Consider the following 23,355-nt stretch of genomic DNA (forward strand, 5'->3'; position numbering starts at 1 on the left):
CAGCAATCTATTTCACAACTGAATTTGTGAAGATTTATTATGAGGTGCTTGTTTAAATGTTTAAATAAAATGTTTAGGTCACTGTGTGTCAAGTTAAATATAGTTTAATACTCAATCTTTAAACACATCTTGAGATCCCTAAGACTGCATTTGCGCTCCTTCGAGTGTTTTGAACGCAAGAACTTAACGCATGTTTGTGTTGTTCTGCTTACTGAAGTGTTTTATTCACTGTATAAACTGTGCATTGCTCATACAGCTGAAATTTCACTTACTGCCCTCTGGAGTAAACAGGTGGAACTACAAGTTTGCAATTCTCAGGAATCTTCCTTATTATTGTCCGCGGGCATGGGATTCATTGCGTTAATTTTTCGAATGCGTTATTTTTTGTAAAATTAATCGCACTGAATTAACTTCGTTAAATCGACAGCCCTAATATATATATATTAGTGCTGTAGCTGAAACTGAAAGTTTGTTGTCACAATGAACGAGAAACATTTACCATGGATCATTTAAAACAGCAAACCTCCAGGGAATCACTTTGTAAAAACAAAGAAACCCCAAACAGAGCAGAGTCTACAAGCAAAAGGAAAAGTGACAGAGTCCGTAATAAAGGTGGTGACAACTCTGAGATCTGAAAGGGTTTACAAGTGACCCAGAGATGGCTTTTTTCTAACTCAACAGGTAAGATATTTTATTGATCTGGTTTATGTATAGCTGTGTAATCACACACAAACACACATCTGTGTGTGTGGTAAAATATAATAATTATACTGTAATCAGAGCAGAACGTTTCATTTGCTAGCACACGTGTGTATTTTTCTTTATAACGGCAATAATTTATATAAATAAATCCTTCAGTCCTAGGCATGCCAAGGACATGTGAGTCTTGAAATTATGTTGACCACTGGTTGGTAATAATGACAATCTATAAATTCGTTTATAATTATATTTTGTTTGGCCAGAATATCATGCAGTTATAAAAACTTTACAACATTTGACCTTATCAGACTAGCAATCATTATGTACATTATGTACAACTTTTGTAAGGTCATTTATTTCAAAACTTAAATGTTTCCTATAAGTCAATACAACAGCATAAGATATGGCACTTATCTGCTCAGATGACATGTTTTCGGATATCCGACTTTTCCTTTCTTTCGTTATTTATTTTTCCATTCGCTCTGATAAGATTTCCTGTATCCACGTGTACACCGATGCCTCGAACCACATTCATCCACACAGAGGAGTAGAGCCAAAGCACGACTTACGTCATTACCAAAACAATGTTCTTCTACAAGAAACATGTATTTTTATGTTTTAACCGCTATAGGGCCACAAGTTACATAGTGCAGCTTTTAATTCAGCTGCTCATGTGATGCTAACATGTCTGCCCCTTTGAGGTGCCCCTGCTCCATGTACAATAAAAGAGCTATTATAAGGTTACTGATATGACTGAACTATTCATCTTACATGAGTGTTCATGATTTTATACATATGTTTCAAAATTACTATTCATTTCTTTAGAAGTAAAACTTAAAAAATGCTTTCTGATTTCTGAACTGCCCCCAGGGTCTGGATCTACAGTTGTGCATGTACCCACCTTCGCAACTACATTCTTTCACTTACTTCTTTGAATGGATGTGATGTGAAAGACACAGCTCATATTATTATTTTTTTCTAGAAACATTTGTGTAGTAATTACATATATAATATACTACTAACCCTATTCCAAACCCTAATCCTAACAATAACTCTTAAGTATGCTTAGACCAAAATAGCATTCTTTCACTAACACCTTTGCAAATCTGGATAGCTGGAGATCAAGAGAGATGTGACATCAAAGGTGAAGCACATACTATTTTCGTGGAATGAACATTTGCCGCATTGCGGCAGTTTTCTTGAATTCGGCACATTGAGAGGAAAAAATGTAAGATGACTAAAAAATTCATATTAATATTGTGATCACTATGACATTTAAATCTATTTATTGGGTCTGTTTTTTTTTGAGAGGTGCATGCAGTCTTAGCCAGGCAAAGATCTTTTGAGATGAACAGAACTAAGCACTGATTTAAACCATTTTTAGTAGGTCAATCAAATGCTTTTATAGATTACTGAAACATGGCCCTGCACGTGGAGCCAGTCCAAGGGCCAACTGACAAATCAGAAGTCCTGGGAAAAGGCGACTGGGTGAAGAGCTCAGTAAGGTGATTTTTGTTCAGTGTCTCTTCTTCCCTTTCTCCCACCCCATCCTGAGGCCTCAATGGTCATGCTCAACTGCCTCAACAGAGAGACACTCTTTTTTGGACCTTTTCATTCGTCTCTGCCCCTCTTTGCCTCTTCCCAGCCATTTGCCCTCTTTCAGCCCCTCTCACCCACATCTCAAACCATAACACCCCCCAAATGTTTTCTCTCCCCTCATCTTTTTCTCTCTTGGTTTCTCTCTCTCTCTCCCCCTCACCCCCTCTCTGTGTGACTGGGTTTCTTTTTTTGATAGCTGACCCCTCCTTGTGTTATTATTCAAGTCCACCATTGTATAACATGTTTCTTTTCTACAGCGCCTACAAAGGGAGCATTTGATCAGAGGGTTACGGTGCGCGGGTTGCAGAAATGCAACTACACGGTGGTAACCTTTGTTTGGGACTGCAATGGTGGGTTGACCTCATCTCTTCTAAAGTGAAAGGCCCGAGCTATTCAAAGTCCCAGTCTCACTTGCTGAGCACATTCAATCCAGAGCGGCCTGTCACAGATATTGGTTCACAGTTATCTGAGGCTCAGGGCTCTTTTACTGGGAGTTCGACTGCTGGGCCAAAAAAAATAACAACAGCTATACGGTCCTGGAGGTATACTATTTGAATAGACTAGAGCATGCCCTTGAGTTTTCTCTCAGGCTGCTGCTGTTGTCAAGTGAATAACCCTGACTCTGAAAGAAAGTGGGCTCCCAAATTGGCCAACTTGTGTTCCTGGAGGCCTTCAACTTTAACCCACACTTGTTGTCCTCATGTTCTTGATGTGCCCACACACATACAGTGTGATCTATGAGAGAGACTGAATTCAACCTGTCACCTAATGATCACTGACGTTTTCTAGAGGCAATTGAACAAACCAAATAGCCTACAGTGTAGCATTGCATCTCAAAGGAGTTAAAAAGGCCAATAAATCATAGTTCAAATGCTAAGTTTCCATAGTGTACATTAGATAGCTAATGTGTAAAGAAACAGCATGACCGAAAACCTTGTTAAATCAGTACTTTTACATGATTTTAATACACGCTCTATAATAAATATTTCCATCATTTTTTTTTTAAGAATCTTACAAATCTTCCAATAAAAATATATAGTAATGTAAAAACAATAAAGATGCTTCTTGATAATATCATTCAACCACATGGAATCTGTGTGTATTTGCATGTGTTTGTGATCATCTGTAGGTAGCTGCCACTTTGGTGAAGTTCTGTTGTCATACTTCATTCCCAGAGATATGCTGTTCATTATTACTAGGCCCACACTGCCCTAATCAATCAACAGTTCAGTCTCTTCAGTCATTATACTGGCATTATCCCAGAACACACTGTTCCTAGTACAGTCATTCATCTCAGAGTCTGCTCAGGTTCCTTAATCTTTATAACTATCATGGGTCCACTCTTTCGAAAAGTTTGGCGTGATGTACAATAACTCTGAATGCACATAGATTAGATAAATTCAAATTAAGATATGAGGGGGGCTCCGGCAGTGTTTGACTGCATGTAAAAGTGCATGTGAATCGCTGCCCTTTTCTCAATTCACGCTTGTGCGCTGATGGTGCTTAGTCCTCTTGTTAAGGGGATACGGGATTAAATCGAAAGTATTCTGTTCTGTAAAAAGGTGTCCTCGAGGAAGACGTTTCATGAAGTGGGCCTCTCGCTGGTGCTGCTGGGTCTGCATGGCTTTTCTGGGTCGGCCCTTGCGCGTAAAGGCCATATACCAGCCTTTGTACTTGGCGTTCTGTAAAGCCGTGTAGTTATTTTCCAGAACGATCTCTGTGAATATGCAGTCCCTTCCACGGCCCTTCCACTGGCAATAAAAAGAGACATGCAGCAGACAACTGAAATGTCAAACTCAGAAATCTGCTATTCAAGCTTGAGTGTTTTATGAGTCTCAGTTTTGTTTAAAGGGCATGATGTTTTTACCTGTGATATGATTTGTGCCACTCAGGCCAATGTAATAAATATAATCTTGCAAAAATGTACATGAACACACTAGACGTTTAATTACAAAACTTTGTTAGTGACATTTAATGGGGGAAAAAAGATAAGTTCTCTCACCCGTCCAATAAGCTTGCCTTTCTTGTTCATGCAAATGTAGTATCCAGTTTTTGCTCCCCTGATTCGAACCCGGCTTCCAAACGTGTCAGTTTCCACAACAAGTTTAGCTGTATAAAGTTAAATTGTTAGCTGTTATCATTCCACATCAATGTATGGTGATATGTACATAGAAAGGATACTCCTGATGCATATTAGGGAGTTTTAAGATTTTACAATGGATTGTAATGCAGGTGGTAAGCAACATTGTTTAATCTAAGACTATCTGGGTTTATCTATGCAGTTTTGCACAGATTGACAACATTGACACTGATTTTTTTTTTTGAGTGGGGTTTACTTAAAAAAAAAAAAAACCTAGGAAACAATTTCCATGCAGAAATCGGTAGTGAATTTAACACACCATATTTTCAAGTAAAATGTACACATACAACTTCTTGGTGGTTTACTTTGTAACTCTGTTTCAAGTTACATTTACTCTTTGTTTGTACATTATACTTAAGTAATGTAACACTGAATTAAGCCATGTTTTTAACAGTGAACTAACTTCTCAATGCTTTTTTAACATACTTAGTCATGACACACGACACACATGACACACGAATGCCTTCTACAGGATGCTTAATGCTTGCTACATAGTCTATTAGACAACATAGCCTTGCTTTAATGTTGAAAGAAACAATATCCAGAGCTGCGCATGCAGACATCATCACTTGGTGCATAAAACATGATGACGGTAACAATCACCAGCTAATCCTTTTGATTATAAATGGGTAATTTTGAGTGGAAAATGAACTTCAGACTTAAAAAAATACAAATTTCCTAAACATAACAACAAAATCAACAATACAAATTTTATAAATAAACTTGCAAACAGCCAAACCATGCAAGTTCATTAGTCATTCAAGCCTGTTGCATGTCCAGAACACCACCTTCGAAAAGTTAATTTAATTTACTTGTGAAATTTACTCAAATTTACAAATAAATATGACAATGTTTTCTCCTATAGGATTGGTACATGATTACGCATTGTAAAGATAACATCATAAATAATACTTATAAGCTAGAGCATTATTTTTTACATGTTTAAATTGAATACAAATGTTGAATTTACTTTGTTTTCTAGTTCACTCTTAAACTCATTCAATGTAGAAAGTACTTAATCTTTTCTGCTACATTTATTCACTACAACATTTTTTGCATGATGTGCATTTGTGTGCATGTGTATTATACTTAGGTCAGATAAGTAAGAGTAAGAGAAACAAAGAAGTGTAATAACTGATGACGCTGACCTCACCTCTCTTCATAAAACTGACTCATACATTGAGTTGTAAAACTATGAAAATTCCTCATAAAATGACCCTCCAAAAGTGGGCAAAGTGGATGGACTGCACGAGTGGAAAGATGGCTAGACACACCAAAATACTTAAGTGACAGAAATGCATTCCCAGCGGACGGGATTCTAACCACTGTTTTGTTTGGAGAAGAAGTAAACTTGCTAAGTCTCTCTTAAAACAGGTGTCTTACTGTATAGATTTAAAAATGACATTGAGATCAAATAAAAAAGGAGATCAACATTTTTCATTGACTATTCACAGCACTAAGGCATACTATGAATCATATTTCCATCTTCCCTTTAGCAGAGAAAAAAATATACATGCCATTTTCAATTTTGGAGCAAATAACTCTCTTTTGGACAAAATGATTATTAAACCCATAGAAACTTTAGATCATCTTCTTCCACACATAACATACTGTAGGAAATGCTGGATTAAACATATTTGTTTTGGAAGACATGAAAGACGATAAATAATTCTGTTAGAAATGGTTAGAAAATTGCATGTCATATTTCGATCCTACAACTCTTTATTATGTGGAAAGCTATTCGGGAAATGTTAAGACGGCAGAGGTAAGATGAGTACTGATGCGTTTTCCAGAAACACAGCAGGTTTCTCTTGAGATTCCCACACTCTACAATATAGAATCCATTACCAACTATTTAGATTACTGTTTGGCAATGACATTTACTGAATACTCTTTAAAGAATGAAAAGTAATAAATACCCTTAGCAAAATTTGTTACTTGCCATGAATATCTCCATCTTCGCCATTGGCATTGACTCTCTTGTTGCCCAGGACTTGAACATGTTTACCACTGGTCCGGCTGTAGAGCTGATAAGTCCGTGTTAACCTTCGACTCGTCCTGTCTGACAGACGACTCTGCTCCGTTACATGGTGCTTAAAATTGGGCACAGAGATGGACTGCATGGTCATCTGTAAAATGTGACATGGGAAAGAGTAGACAATGAGAAAAAGAACCATGTTCTGATAGTATGCTACGACATATAACATTTTTATGGACTGCACTAAAGGACAATAAATGTGGTATATCTTCAATGTTTCTCATCACAGGTTATGCTTTTTGAAGGATTCCATATATGCGGTTGTTCTAATGAAGTGAAGACAGCAGACATTTGGCACTCTAGATGACATGCCAATGAACAGTCGTTTTTTTTTAATTTTTTTTTTTTTTTTTACCAATGCTGATCTTTCACCTTTGTCTCTCTGGGCCCTTTCCCATAATGATCCTCTTTTGTAAGTCAGCCATGTGCTGTGTCCACATGTTAGAGCCATTACCTTTAATGCTAGGGTTTTACGTCTTTTCAAGATGTTTGACAATTTGCCAATGACTCTATTAATAATGAGTTGTTTTCATGGTTATAACACATTTACTGCACACATATAACATCACAGGATTCGTCTACGTAAAAATTTGATCGGTTTCAGTTTGTCCTGCCGATGTTTGAATGGAAAATATTCGTATACTGTATTCCCAACCTGGTGCGCACGATTACATGAGAAAAGATGCGGAAAACTTACCTGCGCATAAAAACATAGAGTCATGAATTGAAGGAACCTGCAATACAAAACACAAGTTAGTTAAGGAATTGTTGTTCAAAAAATAACTCGGTATAGACAAATTAGTTGTAGCCTACTTACAGGTAACCTAACGTTGATGATTTCAGCCTCATTGTGAAGTTTCCAAACACTTTGTGCTTATTATCCTAAACTAGCTCTTTATTAATTCCACTGCACGTGCATATTATTATGTGAAGATGCTTGGCCCATCTGTTTTTCAGCAAAACGTTTCCAATTCCTTTATGAAAGCAAATAAATGTGACGGAACAAACTGATCGATAGAAAAGGTGACTTCATTCATCCAGTGTTTCCCTCTGACACCAGGTCAATCCGTCAAGTCGCTATCATTCCCGGGAGCTGATGCACCTTACAAGCGACTGTTCGCACGAAATGCATAATTCATGTTCAATAACAGCGGAGACACGAAAAATAAAACATTCTTCAAAGAAAAACAGCTCCGAGATCTGGTGGCGCGCGGAGCTTGCATGATGTTTCCTCACGGTATCCAGAACTGAAGTATTACGCTTCATTAAATGAATGCCATTGAAAGAGTCAAAGACATCTTCAGGTTGACCAAGTTTGATGTTTCCCTGACGAGAGTCTGAGACGCAGAAGCCTCACTGTCTCTCTCCACTTTCAACCTCCCAATGTCAAGCCCTCTCTTCACGTGTATTCTGACTCCCGTTAACTCCACAGAAGCGCTATCCCACCCCTCAGCATTTAAACTCCCTCAATAAGGAACAAGCCATTCATGCAACCTGTACCGTTAGCTTACATGAGTTTATGCAGGACACGATCCACTCACCAGATTCGTTTTTAAATAGTCACCATTTCATGACCAAATTTTTATTATTTAATTATGATTTGCTATTCTCATAAGAGAGAGAGAGAGAGAGAGAGAGAAAGAAAAAAGAACGAAAAAACATTTTTATTTAAAGGAAGGCTACATCGGAAAAAGAAAACTGTAACTTTAAAAAGTTGGTAACACTTTACAAAAAGGTTCTGTTTGTTAAAATTCGAAAATGCATTAGGTATCATGAACTTACAATAAATAACATTATTACAGCATTTTTCAATCTGTGTTAATTATAAAAATATAACTGTGCATTGTTTGTCTTTTGTATTTCACGATGCATTTACTAGTGTAAACATATAGAACTTCTAATAATGAAAATGTATTAGTATATGTTGAAGTTAACATTAGCCAAGGTTAATAAGTGCTGTAAATGTACTGTTCGTTGTTAGTTCATTTTAACTAACAAATAAAGCCTTATTGTAAAGTGTTACCAAAAATGATAACAACCTTATTAAAGGGATAGTTCACCCAAAAATGAAAATTCTCTCTTTTACTCAACCTCATGCCATCCCAGATGTGTATGACTTTATATCTTCTGCTGAACACAAATGCAGATTTTTAGAAGAATTTTCTGTTAGTCCATACAAAGCTATTGAATGGTGACCAAAACTTTGAAGCTCACAAGCACATGAAGGCTGCATACAATTAATCCATAAGACTCCAGAGGTTAATGCATATCTTCAAAAGTGATATGATAGGTGTGTGTGAGAAACAGATCAATATTTAAGTCCTTTTTTACAACAAATCTCTACTTTCACTTTCACATTCTTCTTCTTTTGTTTTAGCCGATATATATTCTTTGTGCATATCGTAACCTACTGGACAGGGAGGGGAATTTACAGGGAAAAAATTACTTAAAGATTTATCAATTTCTCACCCACAGCTATGATATCGCTTCGGAAGATATTGAATTAACCACTGTGGTCTTATGGAAATTTTTATGCTGCCTTTATGTGCTTTTTAAAGATTCAAAGTTCTGGTCACGATTCACTTGTATTGTGAGGACCTACAGAGCTCAAATATTCTTCAAAAAATCTTCGTATTCAGCAGAAGAAAGAAATTCACACATCTGAGATGGCATGAAGGTGAGTAAATTATAAGAGAATTTTCATTTTTGGGTGAACTAATCCTTTAATTTTCATTGTTATTGTTGTTGTTTTTTTTTATTAAAGTTATTGTAATTAACAAGACTGTGCTGACTTAGCACCATTTTCATTAAAAAATAAGTCAAATGAAAAAAGACTTTTAAAACACACCCCTTGAATTAAATTAATTATTTATGGTTTTAGTAACAATCATTTTAGTAACTTTGATATTTTTGCATAAATTTTAGGTACCATGGTAATTATTTATATGGGACATGATACAAGTATGAAACTTGTATTAACAATCTTTCTACCATGTTACATTGCCTCTTCCTCATTGAAAATATGCACGCTTTTGTTATAGTTCAAATTACCCACAAAACATGCTGAAATCATGAAAAGAAAGTTTTCATACATAAAAATAGATATTATTAGCCTTCATCATTATCATTATTGGTTTAAGTACACAGCCAGCCCAAGCTAAAGAAATATAAAACCAAACCCCTAATAGGAATGTTTCAGACAAATCTCCCACAAGGAAAAGGGGAAAATAGCTAAGATTCTGGTGTTCACTCATGAACATATAGAGTACAGCTACATTAGGCTATTCCCTGGCTGCCTGTAAGACTTTGTTTCACTGCACCTTCGTGGTGACCCCACAAAGGTGCATTTTTTCATTCACACACTACATGTGTAAGTAATATATGCTGCACGAGGGAACAGACTTAAAATTGTTTTTAACATCTAATGGCTATGTGCTGTCAAATATTCTTAACAGCTAAGTTATGTTTTACACTGTACATTCAACCCACCAGTAAAACAATATATTTAAATAGATTAGATATTACAGGAAAAAATTAACAGCCTATATCATTTATCAACTTAACATTTTTAACTGATAATGCTTTATGTCAAGGGACATGCTCTCATTGCTGGTGTGAAATAAATGCAATGCTGATTTGAAGCTATGGTGACCCTGGATCATTGGAGTATGTCAGTGCATCTTGTATTTTCTTATGCATCACTGTCAATGATCCCAAATTGTCACAGAAGTGAATCCACTACTCAGACACTTGTAGATTTACTCTTCACTGCAGACTGTCAAGTCAAGTCTGCTGCTGGAACCCCATTTGGCCAACTACCATAGTGCCCTTGGGCAAAACACTTTCATCTACCATGTGTTGCAATCAGGGGCAGATCTAGAGTTGTTTTTATGAGGTGGCAAGGGGGTGGTATGCAGACTATGAGGGGTGACAACACCAAAGCAGGCGTCCATGCATAGTTTTTATGGATTAAGGCACCAAGCTTCATGGCAACAAGTAAATACTAGTTCATTAATTTGAGTCATTATCAAATTACAAATGTCCATGAATTTGCAATACAACTGCATTTCCACAGGAACCACATAGTAACCATTTTGCTACTGATTTGCCAAAATAAAAAAACAAAAGAAAATGACATAATAAAAAATAAGTAACAAAATGTATATCTCCAGAGCACCAAGACATCAACAAATTCTAAATGTTCCTTAGCTTTTTTTACATTTAGAACCGGCAATCTGGACTAAACATCACCACTTTATGCAGGCCAAATTTTGTTAAGTGCATGTACATCATGGCCAAAAGTATTGGCAGTGACATCCTTTTTGTATTTTGCAAAGTTTTCTGCTTCATTATTTGTAGATTATTTGTTCACATGTTTCTATGGTATACTGGAAAACAATGATAAGCATTTCATGAGTTTTAAAGGCTTTTATTGGCAAAAACATTCAATATATCCAAAGAGTCAGTATTTACAATGTTGACCCTTGTTCTTCATAACCTCTGCAATTCGCTCTGGCATGCTGGATATCAGCTTCTGGGCCAAATCCTGAACGATGGCGATCCATTCTTGCCTTATTAGTGCTCGGAGTTGATCACAATTTGTGGGCTTCTGCTTGTCCACTCGCCTTTTGAGGATTAACCACAGGTTCTCTATGGGATTAAGATCCGGGGAGTTGCCTGGCCACATATCCAAAATATCAATGTAATGATATCCGAGCCACTTCATTATCACTCTTGCCTTGTGACATGGTGCTCCATCATGCTGGAAAATGCACAGATCATCACCAAAATTGCTCCTGGATCGTTGGGAGAAGTTGCTCTTGCAGGACGTTTTGATACCATTCTTTATTCATGGCAGTGGTTTTGGGCAGAAAAGCATTTCCCTTGGATGAAAAGCAACCCCACACATGGATGGTCTCAGGATGATTCACTGTTGGCACGACACAGAACTCATGGTAGCGTTCACCTTTTCTTCTCCGGGCTTTCGATTTTCCAAACAGTCGGAAGGGGGCTCCATCAGATAAAATAACTTTGCACCAGTCCTCTGCTGTCCAATTCTTGTACTTCCTGCAGAATTTCAGTCTATCCTTGAAGTTTTTCTTGGAGAGAAGTGGCTTCTTTGCTGCCCTTCTTGACACCAGGTCATTGTCCAAATGTCTTCACCTCACTGTGTGTGCAGATGCACTACCACCAACCTGCTGCCAATATTGAGCAAGCTCTGCACTGGTGGTGACACGATTCTGTAGCTGACTCCTCAGGAGGAGACAGTCCTGGTGCTTGCTGGACACTCTGGGACATCCTGAAGCTTTCTTCACTGCAGTTGAACCTCTCTCCTTGAAGTTCTTGATGATCTGGAAAATGGTTCTTTCAGGTGCAATATTCTTGCATGTGAGGCCATTTTTATTCAAATCGATGATGGCTGCACATCTTTCTTTAGAGATAACCATTGCTAACAAAACACAATGATTGAAAGCACTTCTTCCCTCCTTTTACAGCAAACAGTCTGCTCTTATTATCCAGTCAGTATGATGTAGTGATTTCACCTGACAAATACTCGTTCACACATTCCCAGGTGCTGCTGATATGATTAGTGAAATGTTGTTGGCTGGTCATTTTGTGCCAGGGCCAAAAAACTGTGAAATTTGGGTTTTGGCCATTGAAGCTTTTTGCAATTATTTAAAATGCATCTGATCACTCTGCAAAATAATCTAGAAACATTGTTAATCAACACCACATCAACTGAAGCAGAAAACTTTCTGAAACACAAAATATATGTCACTGTAATTACATTTGGCCATAGCTGTACACATGGATGGAAAATGCATGCAAATCCCATGTTGTTCTGCTAATAAGGTACTGTATGCCCATCACCTTTGTGAAATTTGAAAGTGAAGATTAACACAAAGCCAGGCCTAATAAATATATTTTTAAAAATATATATAAAGAAAAATTAAGGAAAATTGTACTGTGAGGGGTAGTGCACAAAACTCATGAATATTAATTATGTTATGCACAGTATAAGATTCTTTTAAATCACCTGTTTTGATCAACATTTGATCATTATTGATGATCGTTTCAAGCTCTTAAATAAATATTTCACATAATATGTTACATCTGCATTAATTTCTACATCTGCCACTATCAGTGTTACAAGCGCAGACAGCGAAGGCAGACAAGGAGAGCGGGTCTAAATGCAAGCTTACTTTATTTTAAACAGATAAACAAATAAACACAAAGAAAAAACCCACAGTGGGGAAATAAACACAAGACAGAGGAAACGGGCAGGAAACACATACCAGGCTAACAACACTCAACGAACGACAAGGAGTGAACAAAAAGCAGGGCTTAAATACACAGTGAGTGATGACTGAATAAGACACAGGTGAGAACAATGAACAAAATGGCAGTGATGATGGCAGGTGGATTCTGGGAAGTGTAGTTCTTTAACAATGACAAGTGAACACGAAGGCTAACAAAGAGACTAAGGGGCTACACAAGGGACAAAAGTGAAAACTAAGGAATGCAAAGGTGACAAAAATGGCAGACAGAGGGCAACAGTGAAACAAGACAAGGAATTCCTAACAATCAGTCTTGGGATTATGTTAGTCAGTAGATGAACGCATAGATCAGAAATGTAATCAAGAACATGACTGATTTATCTGGTGGTTACTTTTGGCCCTTCATTTTTAGAGGTTTTGGATTCTAATTCGCCCAAATGTAACTTTTTCTTTTAATACACCAACATTACATCTGTACGTCAGTGGGTGATACACTTTAAAAATAAAATGCAATTTAAGATGCAGGGAGAGGTGAGAATCTGAAAAACAGATACATTTATTGACCATTCTGTTTATGAAAAAACAGCGAACTCCAAAGTTCAGACAGCGACAACCACAAACTCTCCAAACCAGTAGCGGGAACCCGTAAAAAGTCAATATGCACCAGAGCGCCCATTAACGAGATGTAACTGTTCACAAGCAACCGTCTCCCATTGCGCAACTCAGCCAGCCATGGAATACTGCGCATCAGTGCGCACCATCAACAATCAGCTCACCTGGTTACCGCTCACCTGAGAGCAATTAAGAGAGAAAGACAACACACACACTCTATATACACACAACAATATGATTGAGAAGGCCATCACAACGGGGGACACAGAAAAGAGTGCAAGCTGCAGAAAAACCACCAACACTAAATTACACCATTAACAGTAGCAACAAATACTTTTAATATTAAAATGCAAAATTACACATTCCAGCACCGGATCGCCAGTCAAAACACACACAGATGAAATTGAAACTCCTACTCAAGATCTGGAGATGTTTCATCTGGATTATACACATACCTGAAGAAAGCGAATTAAAAAATAAAATATAACTGACAGTGATGTATCTTATAATCATTTAGTGAATACAGAAATCATCTTTTAACACTTTTTTCACGTGTTTTGAATATGGTCATTGTTGTTGAGGAAATAAGCTCATCAACCTGTGACTGTACATGCGCTGCAATAAAAGGTATGCGATTGGTCAATGCTGTGATTGGCTACTGCTGTAAACATTCATAGGATTGGTTGCTGCTGAAATCAATCACACTATGTATCTGTAGTCATATGTGCGTTCGGTTAGAGTTTAGACAATTTGACATGAATAAACCCCTACACAATGTCAACATCAACTACAATATACTTACATTTATATTTAATACATTTGGATACTAATGCTAGGGAAACAGATGTGATGGCAAACCTCATTGTTAGGGTGGCAGCTGCCACCCCGTGCAACCCTTGTGGCCATGCCCCTAGTTGCACTACAATGACAGACCTCTCACCATCTTGTCTGCTTTCTGATGAGTGTTGGAAATTTGATAGGGGTAAGGAATTCCAGAATATTGCTTCACATTCTGGCAAATAAAAGCTTTACTCTTGCCTTCAATACACTCATATTCTGCAATAACCATAACACAGGTCACTGCAGGTACCACCAATTTCAGACTGAAACCGTAATTCCATTTTAATTCCCATGCATGGCTCAAAAGAATCACTTTCACACCTTTGAGCACACATAGGAGCGACAAACCAGCTGCTAAGCGGCATAGAAAATGTCATTATCGGCATTGGTTTAATTCAGTCCCGTAAATCACTCATATCAGTCTGTGTGCTGGCTTAGAGGGTGAGATTGTACCTGAATGATTAGTTCCAGAGGGAGATGGCTATGAGTGATTTTGCAACCTGGAATGATTCAGTGTGCTAGTTAGCAAAGTCCTATCTCAGACATTACACAGAATTTTTGTGTTTGAAACATTTGTCCAGGCCATATCTTAGATTTTAATTTGATGTTTCTGCAATAAAGTAGTTTAAGGTCAAGTGCATTGAGAGTACTCGTTTTAGATCATGTTTAGAGTATGCTCATTTGTGAACAAAAGAACTGTTGGAGAATGAATGAGCAGGTATTTCATCTTGTGATGTGATTTACTATCATCTTAAAATGTACTCACTGAATTATTTAATCTATTTTTAGCAGTTTACATGCATATTACATTATTAGGCAAAAATGTAACATAGTCACATCTCAACCTGCTTTATACAGTATAGATGTAATTATCCTTAATGTAACTTTTCAGAGCAAGCAATCTGGACAAAACTTAGATTATCTGTTTACTGGCTCAAACACTGCTTCAACATGAACTTACACAATATTGAAAACCCTAATAAGTTGACTTTACTCCATTGATTGAGTGAACTCATTCCCTCAATTAAATTGTGCAATTAATTCTCCAAAATGTGTGTAATTAAGTTCACTTAATTCTTCATATATAATTAACATAACAATTTAAGTTAAGGTAACTAGACTAAACAACTAAAATAGCATTTTCTATATAAATATTGTTTTCTCTACTTAATATTTTTTATTGAATTGACTGGCATTTTGTTTTTTTTCAACTTAAGCAAATTATTTGTACCAATTTAGCAATTCAAGTTAGATTCCATGAACTCAATACAGTAAGTTCAGCAAACTTTAAAATATAAATTATTATTACAGTATACTTTAAGCTTTAAGTAAACTTTATAACTAAAGAAATTAATCAAAGCAAGCACCCTGATGGTGAAATATTTTTCCAAACTTTTTATTTTTTATTTACAGATTATTTACATGCCCTCAAAAGTCTGCAAGCTTTCACCAAACACAATTAAATAAATGAAAGCGCAAGGAATTGTGGGTATCGCCTTCAGACACAATGCTTCTCCAGTGGGCATGCTCAGTAGCAGATGCAACAATATGAAGTTTACAGTGCTTAGCCTTACAAGGTTCCCGCAGATTTTGACCCATGAATTTTCAAGACCTTTTCATGACTTTAACAGATGTTTAAGAGTACTGGATAACATCTTTAAAGATATGAGTTGAAATCAAAGTTTTTAAATTCCCTGATATTTCGTTTTTTATTATTCTGCCCGAAAATGGCCCCTTTATAGGAATGAGTATCAATGGTCAAACTAAGAATGCTCAAGTCTGTAAATTCTACCTTGGCCACCAAACTTGACATTGTATGTGCTCACTGTTTAAAAATATGAGTTGCTTTGACTTAAATGGCATCAAATGGCATCAAAGAGAACTTTTTTTTTGGACTAATTTATTTATTTTTGGAGTAATCTCAACTTTTTCTACATTAGATAGTTCAATCAACTTGGCAAATTGACTTTATTTGACACAATCAAAGTTGGATTTTGAACGGTGCAAAAATACAGAAAATAAAAATAACTTAATTCTACACAGAAATGCATATATGCCTGCACTTCAGTTGCACATGCAGAAGGAAAACTGAGATAGAGTTAACAGGATCCAGCTTGACTAAAGGGGACACAGATCACTGGAATGGTGACATCACACAAAACAAATATAATACCAACAAAAGAGCAAAAATTATTTAAAAGGCTCCATAAGGAAACATAATTAAATCATTCAAGTGTAAGGGATTATGGGTGTTGCCCATAGCCTCAACTTTTTACTCAATCGTTTGAGTTATTAACATTTAAAATTTCTATGGATTTTCTATGATAAATAAGTTCAAGCAACATATATATTTGAGTTATGAGCCCGTATGTAACCTACGTTCCCTGATGGAGGGAACGAGACGTTGTTTCGAAGAAGCGACACTAGAGGTCTCTCTTGAGCGACACTAGAGGTCTCTCGAATATGCCTCTGATCTATGAAAAAAGGCCAATGAGAAGTAGGCAGACAGTATTTGCATACCCTGCCCCTGGACATATGGGTATAAAAGTGGGGAAATTCGTCGAGTTCATTCAGGATTTTTCTGAGGAGCCAGAAATGGTCCTGCCACCACAGTGGCTCAGCTCAGCGACGTAGCCGGGAGGACACAACGTCTCGTTCCCTCCATCAGGGAATGGCGGTTACATACGTAACCTAGACATTCCCTGTCTGTCGCTCATTTCGACGTTGTGTCGAAAAAGCGACACTAGGGGTCCAATTTAAATCACGGCGTGCGCTGAGCTGTGTACGTGTACTGCTGACACAGGAGCAGCCTCCAGCCTCTCCTGCAGGAATAAGAGCACTGACCTAACTGTGCACCTCTGTGGGTCTTCAGCCCGGGAAGAGCACCAATTCGCGAACAAGCGCGGCTCTGACTTTGTTGATTGTATCTACGATGGTAGGTGGTAGACCAGCTAGATCTTCCACGTCCCATTTAGGGGCCAGACGTGGAGGTTCCAGAGGTCTGGGTGTGTATGCCAGAGCGTGCCACGTCCCTGAGAAAGAAGGTCTTTCCTCAGGGGAATTCGCCAGGGAGGGGCTGTCGCGAGGAGTACGAGGTCCGAGAACCAGGCTCGGGTGGGCCAGTAGGGAGCCACTAGGGTGACTTGCTCCTCATCCTCCCTGACCTTGCACAGCACCTGTGCAAGAAGGCTCACTGGGGGAAATGCGTACTTGCGCAGCCGCGAGGGCCAGCTGTGTGCCAGTGCATCTGCCCCGAGGGGATCCTCTGTTCGGGCATACCAGAGCGGGCAGTGGGAGGTCTCTCTGGAGGCAAACAGGTCTACCTGGGCCTTGTTGAATCGTTCCCAAATCAGCTGGACCGACTGGAGTTGAAGCCTCCACTCTCCACCGGCCAAGCGTTGTCGTGACAGAGTGTCTGCTACCACATTGAGGTTGCCGAGGATGTGAGTGGCGCACACGGCACCCCATCCCAATCTGGAGGCGTCGGTCATGACCAGGATGCGTCGGGACACCTGCTGCAAGGGTACTCCTGCCCACAGAAAGCAGAGGTCTGTCCAGGATTTGAATGTTTGGCTGCAGACGGGGGTGACCATCACACGGTGCGTGCCGTGGCGCCATGCTCGTCTCGGGACTTTAGTCTGAAGCCAGTGCTGAAGCGGTCTCATATGCATCAACCCCAGCGGCGCGACTACCGCGGAGGATGCCATATACCCCAGGAGCCTCTGGAAAAGTTTTAAAGGGGCCGTTGTGCCTGGCTTGAAGGTGACGAGGCATTCCAGCATCAACTGCACATGCTCGTTGGTGAGACATGCTGACATTGAGACTGAGCCTAACTCCATGCCGAGAAAAGAGATGCTCTGAACCGGGGCGAGCTTGCTCTTTTCCCAGTTGACCTGAAGCCCCAAATGACTGAAGTGCCTGAGCACCCTGGTCTCTTTGAGCGCATAGTAACTCTCGGGAGTGGGCCAGAATGAGCCAGTCCTCGAGGTAACTGAGTATGCGTATGCCGGCTTCTCGGAGCGGGACAACGGCTGCCTCTGCGACTTTCGTGAAGACGCAAGGGGACAGAGACATGCCGAAGGGGAGGACTTTGTACTGATACGCCTGGCCATCGAACGCGAACCATAGGAAGGGTCGGTGTCGATGCAGAATTGAGACGTGGAAGTACGCGTCCTTCAAGTCTAACGCTGTGAACCAATCTAGATGCCGGATGCAAGTTAAGATGTGTTTTTGCGTGAGCATTTTGAACGGGAGTTTGTGCAAAGCACGGTTGAAAACTCGCAAGTCCAAGATCGGTCGTAAGCTGCCGCCTTTCTTGGGTATGATGAAGTAAGGGCTGTAGAAACCCTTCTTCATCTCAGTTGGAGGGACAGGCTCTATCGTGTCTTTGAGTAAGAGAGTAGGGATTTCCGCGTGCAGGGATTTGGCATGCTTGCCGTTTACTGCGGTAAAGCAGACGCCCATGAAAGGGGGTGGAGGCCTGGCAAACTGAATTCCGTAACCGAGTCAGATGGTCCGGGCCAGCCAGCGTGATGGGTTGGGAAGTGAAAGCCATGCATTCAAGCTCCGTGCTAGGGGCACCAAGGGGATGATTATTTTTTACGTACCCGGCGGGGTAGAGCAGTGGGGCCGAGCAGGTAGTATGGCGTCGGGAGGCGAGGACGCGTCCCGTCCCAGCAGGGGGCGGGTTATTGACTGAGGAGGTTCGGTAGAGGCGTCCTCTGGACTCGTCAGAACCGGCCGGCCGGGGAACAGTTGTGGGGCTGAGGGCGGAGGGTCCACGTCCAGCGTGCAGGGACTATTGAGGTGTGGTGGCAGAGTGCCTTGAGAATGGCATTTGCGGGCCAGGTGACCCAGAGACAAAGGAAATAGCTTTTTTACTGAGAATGTGGGTACTGCAGCCCCGTCTAGGCATCTTGGTCCCTGGGTCGACCGTCTGAGGAGCGCCTGGGAGCCTTCCGGGTCATCAAGGGGGTCCTGCGGGGTGCTCAATGGACGGGCTGATAGCTGGATGAGGCGGAGCAGGGCGTTTCTTCTTTGCAGGAGGACGCCCTCGGCGAGCAGACGGAGCATGGCCCATGGCGGCAGGTTTGCAGCAGGGCAGGATGTGCGAGATGGACTCCGTCTGCTTCTTCACCACGGAGAACTGCTGGGCAAAGTCCTCGACGGTGTCACCGAAGAGGCCGAACTGGGAGACAGGGGCGTCGAGGAAGCGCACTTTGTCGGTCTCACGCATCTCAACCAAGTTCAGCCACAGATGACATTCCTGGACCACAAGTGTGGCCATCGCCTGCCCGAGTGACTGCGCTGTGACCTTCGTGGCTCTGAGGGCGAGGTCGGTCTTGAGCGCAGTTCCTGCAGCACGTCGGGATCAGGGCTACCCCCGTGCAGATCTTTAAGTGCCTTGGCCTGCTGGACTTGCAGGAGGGCCATGGCATGCAGGGCAGAAGTGGCATGTCCGGTGGCGCTGTAGGCTTTGGCAGTCAGTGAAGGTGTTGTCCTACAGGCCTTGGAGGGGAGCACAGGGCGACCCCGCCAGGTGGTAGGGTTCTCGGGGCACAGGTGGAGCGCAACAGCCCTGTCCACCTGGGGAATCGCCGTGTACCTGTGGGCCGCTCCGCCGTCGAGGGTAGCAAGAGTGGATGAGCTGGTGGCTTTGTGACGTGTGGAGAGGGGTGCCTTCCATGAAGACGTCAGCTCATCATGCTCTTCCGGTAAAAATGTGAAGGCACCAGGAACCAGTCATCCAACCGCGATGGCTGTGGGGAGGACGGAGGGTTCAAGTCCAGCCCCACGCTGGCGGCGACCCCGGCAAGCATACTGAACATCTGCGCGTCAGTCTCAGCCTGGGCGTGCTGGCCCGAAGGCAGCAGCCCAAGGGAGTCATCCAATGCAGCGGCGAGCTCATTCACCTCGAGCTCCAGAGGATAGGCAGGCTGGCTGTGAAGCGAGCCGCTGTTGTCTCCAGCACAGACGGGAGTCAACGAGCATGCCGGGGGGCGGGTGGTCCAAGGGGGCGTACCCGGTGGAGCTGCACCCACTGATGGAGATCGCCTCCATCGCCAGCCACATCGTCCTCAATTCTGTGGGAAGAAGGAGCAATGCAGGGGCCGGCTGGAGTGGCAAGCTTTCTGTTGAAAGCGAGCCACACCCGCAACGTTGCCATGGTCATGCTCTCGCAATGAGAGTATGAACCATCCACAAACACTGCCTTCGCAGCCGGTGTGATCGCAACCCAGACACACGAGACAACGCCTATGGCCGTCTGAAGCGGAGAGCACTCTACCACATCCAGGAACTACACAGGAGCGGAAAGGCATCTTTAAAAAGACGCATCCTGAAAAGGACGTTCAACGCCGCTGTGTAAAGCTCTTTTAAATAACTCTTTTAAGTTTTTTGCACTGTTGAAGCGCCATGGGGCAAAGAAGGAGAAAGGCCACTGAAGTGAGCCGTAGATGAACAGCAGGCAAAGCGTCAGAGGAACAGGAACAGGTGTGTGACTCGCAGCTGACTGCATGCACGACCATTGGCTCTGAAGAAAATTTCGGAATGAACTCAACGTATTTCCCCGCTTTTATACCCGTATGTCCAGGGGCAGGGTATGCAAATACTGTCTACCTACTTCTCATTGGCCTTTTTTCATAGATCAGAGGCATATTCGGCGCTCAAGGGAGACCCCTAGTGTCGCTTCTTCGACACAACGTCGAAGGGTAATTTTCAAGAAATGTTTAATAAAGACAACTTGTTTTTAAAGTAAAGACAACATTAAGGTTTACAGAGTGTTTACAGTGTTCTGTATATGAAATACTGATGCATAATTATATATTGTGAAAATAAAAATCCCTCAAATCGCCAACTTAAAGCCTACCTTATTATGTGACTTTTATTATTGTACTTCAGTAAGAGTGGTGAGCATTACTCACTCTGTATGAACCACAATTATGCACAATAGCATACATAACATAAAACACTTCTCTTTTATTTTCCCGTCTTTTTTCATAGTCTTTAAACACCCTTAATTAGAATGTAATATGTTCAGAATGACATTTTTTGAGGAACTAGTCTTCTTTCTTGTTCTCCCTCCCTCCCTCTAACAATTTGTGGTCAAACCGCAAAAATAATGCTACAATGGTTAAATAGGAGTCATGCTTTTGTAAAGTTGGTGGGAACCCGAGGGTGCATTTCAATATCACAGCCATGTTTCAAACCAACATTTTCTCCCCCTTTTCACTTTCTATACTCCACTGTTGTATTGGTGCTCTTGCAGGTCTGGTCTGGGTCTTTCATCTGAAGTCTGGTCTTTGTAGAATTTGATACTCTTCCAAATGTTGTCCTTGTCCTTCTAAATGGATGCAGCAAAATGAAAGCGAGAGAGAGAGAGGGTGAAACAAGAGCCTTGGCACAAGGATCTCTGGTTATTATTAGAGGAAGAGGGGAATGAGTAAATGTCTGAAGCAGCTAATATGAGCCCACTCCATTTAGTGAAGTACTCTATTATTCACTCCAGCTGATGCCAAGCATAAAAATACATACCACTGTGAGAAAGAGAAAGAGACAAAGTGGTGGAAAGGTAGACACCATGGAGGAAAAGGGGATAGAAAACAGAATGTTCCTTGAATGTGGAAACAAATTTGGAAGTAGATTACAGGCGTCGTCCAGTAACTTTTGATTGATACATGCTGTCAGAGACCATTTTAAAGCACATCCCAGTTTATTATTAAAGTTCAGTTGTAATTGTATTAGAGCTGCCTGGTATTGTTGCAGACATGTGTTAATGCTTTCAGCACACATGAATCTATGGAAACTGTCTTAAAAAAGCCCTTTAAAAAATTGGCAACTTCTGTTTTGAGTAAGGTGGGGTGCAATGAGAGAAAAAGAGAGAATAATTGACCACCTGTGTTTTGATTGCTTACAACAATGCTTTTGAGAATAAACAATGTCAGACTGGCTACCGAAGATGGGAAGTGTTTATACAGTAAAACATTGCCCACCCACTTTTTCAGCAGTCTTGGTTATGGAAGTATTAAACCAGCTAGTTGGTTTGGTTCACAGTTAGGTACCCGATCCCCAGTCGCTGCCAGCATTCCCTGCCAAGGAGGCCATTCCCCAGTCACTGCCAGCACTCCTGAACACGGCAGTCACTACACAGCCTGTCCAGTTCCCCGTGGTCATCGAGTCTGTCCAGTACCTAATGCTGTTGACGAGCCTGTCCTGTTGCCTGTTGACATCGACGAGTCTGTCCTGTTCCCTGTGGCCGTCGACGAGCCTGTCCTGTTCTCTATGGTCATTGAGTCTGTCCAGTACCCTGAGGCTGTTGACAAGCATGTCCTGTTCCCTATAGCTGTCAACGAGCCTGTCCAGTTCCATGTAATCATTGAATCAGTACTGTTTCCCGAGACTGTCGACGAGCCTTTCCAGTTCCCCGTGGCTGTTGACAAGTCTGTCCAGTCCCCTGTGACCATCGACGATCATGTCCATCCCCCAGTGACCTTCGACAAGCTTGTTCAGACCCCTGTGACCGTTGACCATCCTGTCCAGTCCATAGTAGCCATCGACCATCCCTTTGCTCAGACCAGTGGCCAGCACCCATCAGACATTAGCTACCAGTTGGTTACACAGCCCAGTAACCATCAACTGTCAGACACCATCCACAGCGGCTTGGACTTCGCCTTGGTCTCTGGGTTCCCCTCTGGTTCTGCCCTGGCCTTCCGGTCCAACCAGACTTCTGGGTCCTTCTCCGGCTCCACCCTGCCCTACCAGTCCACCTACAGGCTGGTCCAGACATTCCTCCTCATCTCACCCACCCACTCTCCCTGGTCTGTCATCTGTTTTTGTTTTCTCACCTTTGTGAGTTCTATTTTTCTTACCGACATCTTCAACATCTCTCTGAGCAGCGCCGTCGTTCCAACGTGCTTCAAGGCCACCACCATCATCCCCATGCCAAAGAAGTCTTCAGTGTCCTGCCTCAACGACTACCGTCCTGTCACACATACACCCATCATCATGAAGTGCTTCGAGAGGCTCGTCATGAGGCAGATTAAGACCCAGCTGCCCCCCTCACTAGACCCACTGCAGTTTGCGTATCGTTCAAACCGTTCAACGGACGATGCCATCACCACAACCCTCCATCTGGCCCTCACCCACCTAGA

The 23,355-nt window shown here is 41.3% G+C and overlaps 1 protein-coding gene across 1 annotated transcript; it reads right to left on the bottom strand.

Annotated features, from left to right (window-relative positions):
* Positions 1–3,265: 3,265 nt before the first annotated feature.
* fgf8b (fibroblast growth factor 8b) lies at positions 3,266–7,738 on the bottom strand. The gene is made up of 5 exons (XM_052126076.1): positions 7,294–7,738; positions 7,174–7,210; positions 6,381–6,567; positions 4,301–4,407; positions 3,266–4,049 (listed from the first exon to the last, which is right to left on the bottom strand). The coding sequence occupies exons 1-5, from the start codon at positions 7,323–7,325 to the stop codon at positions 3,774–3,776; spliced, it is 639 nt and encodes a 212-aa protein (XP_051982036.1). The 5' UTR covers positions 7,326–7,738; the 3' UTR covers positions 3,266–3,773.
* Positions 7,739–23,355: the final 15,617 nt, after the last annotated feature.

Source organism: Xyrauchen texanus, chromosome 5 (assembly GCF_025860055.1).
Source record: "Xyrauchen texanus isolate HMW12.3.18 chromosome 5, RBS_HiC_50CHRs, whole genome shotgun sequence".
NCBI classification, from domain to species: Eukaryota; Metazoa; Chordata; class Actinopteri; order Cypriniformes; family Catostomidae; genus Xyrauchen; species Xyrauchen texanus.

What these genes read in the sequence shown, in the direction of transcription:
- fgf8b (XM_052126076.1), bottom strand. Translation starts at nt 7,325, where the DNA reads ATGAGGCTGAAATCATCAACGTTAGGTTACCT. An exon ending in TCATCAACGTTAGGTTACCT is followed by an intron (nt 7,211 to 7,293) that starts GTAAGTAGGCTA and finishes TTTGTATTGCAG; the next exon opens with GTTCCTTCAATTCATGACTC. An exon ending in AAGGCAAGCTTATTGGACGG is followed by an intron (nt 4,050 to 4,300) that starts GTGAGAGAACTT and finishes TTTTATTGCCAG; the next exon opens with TGGAAGGGCCGTGGAAGGGA.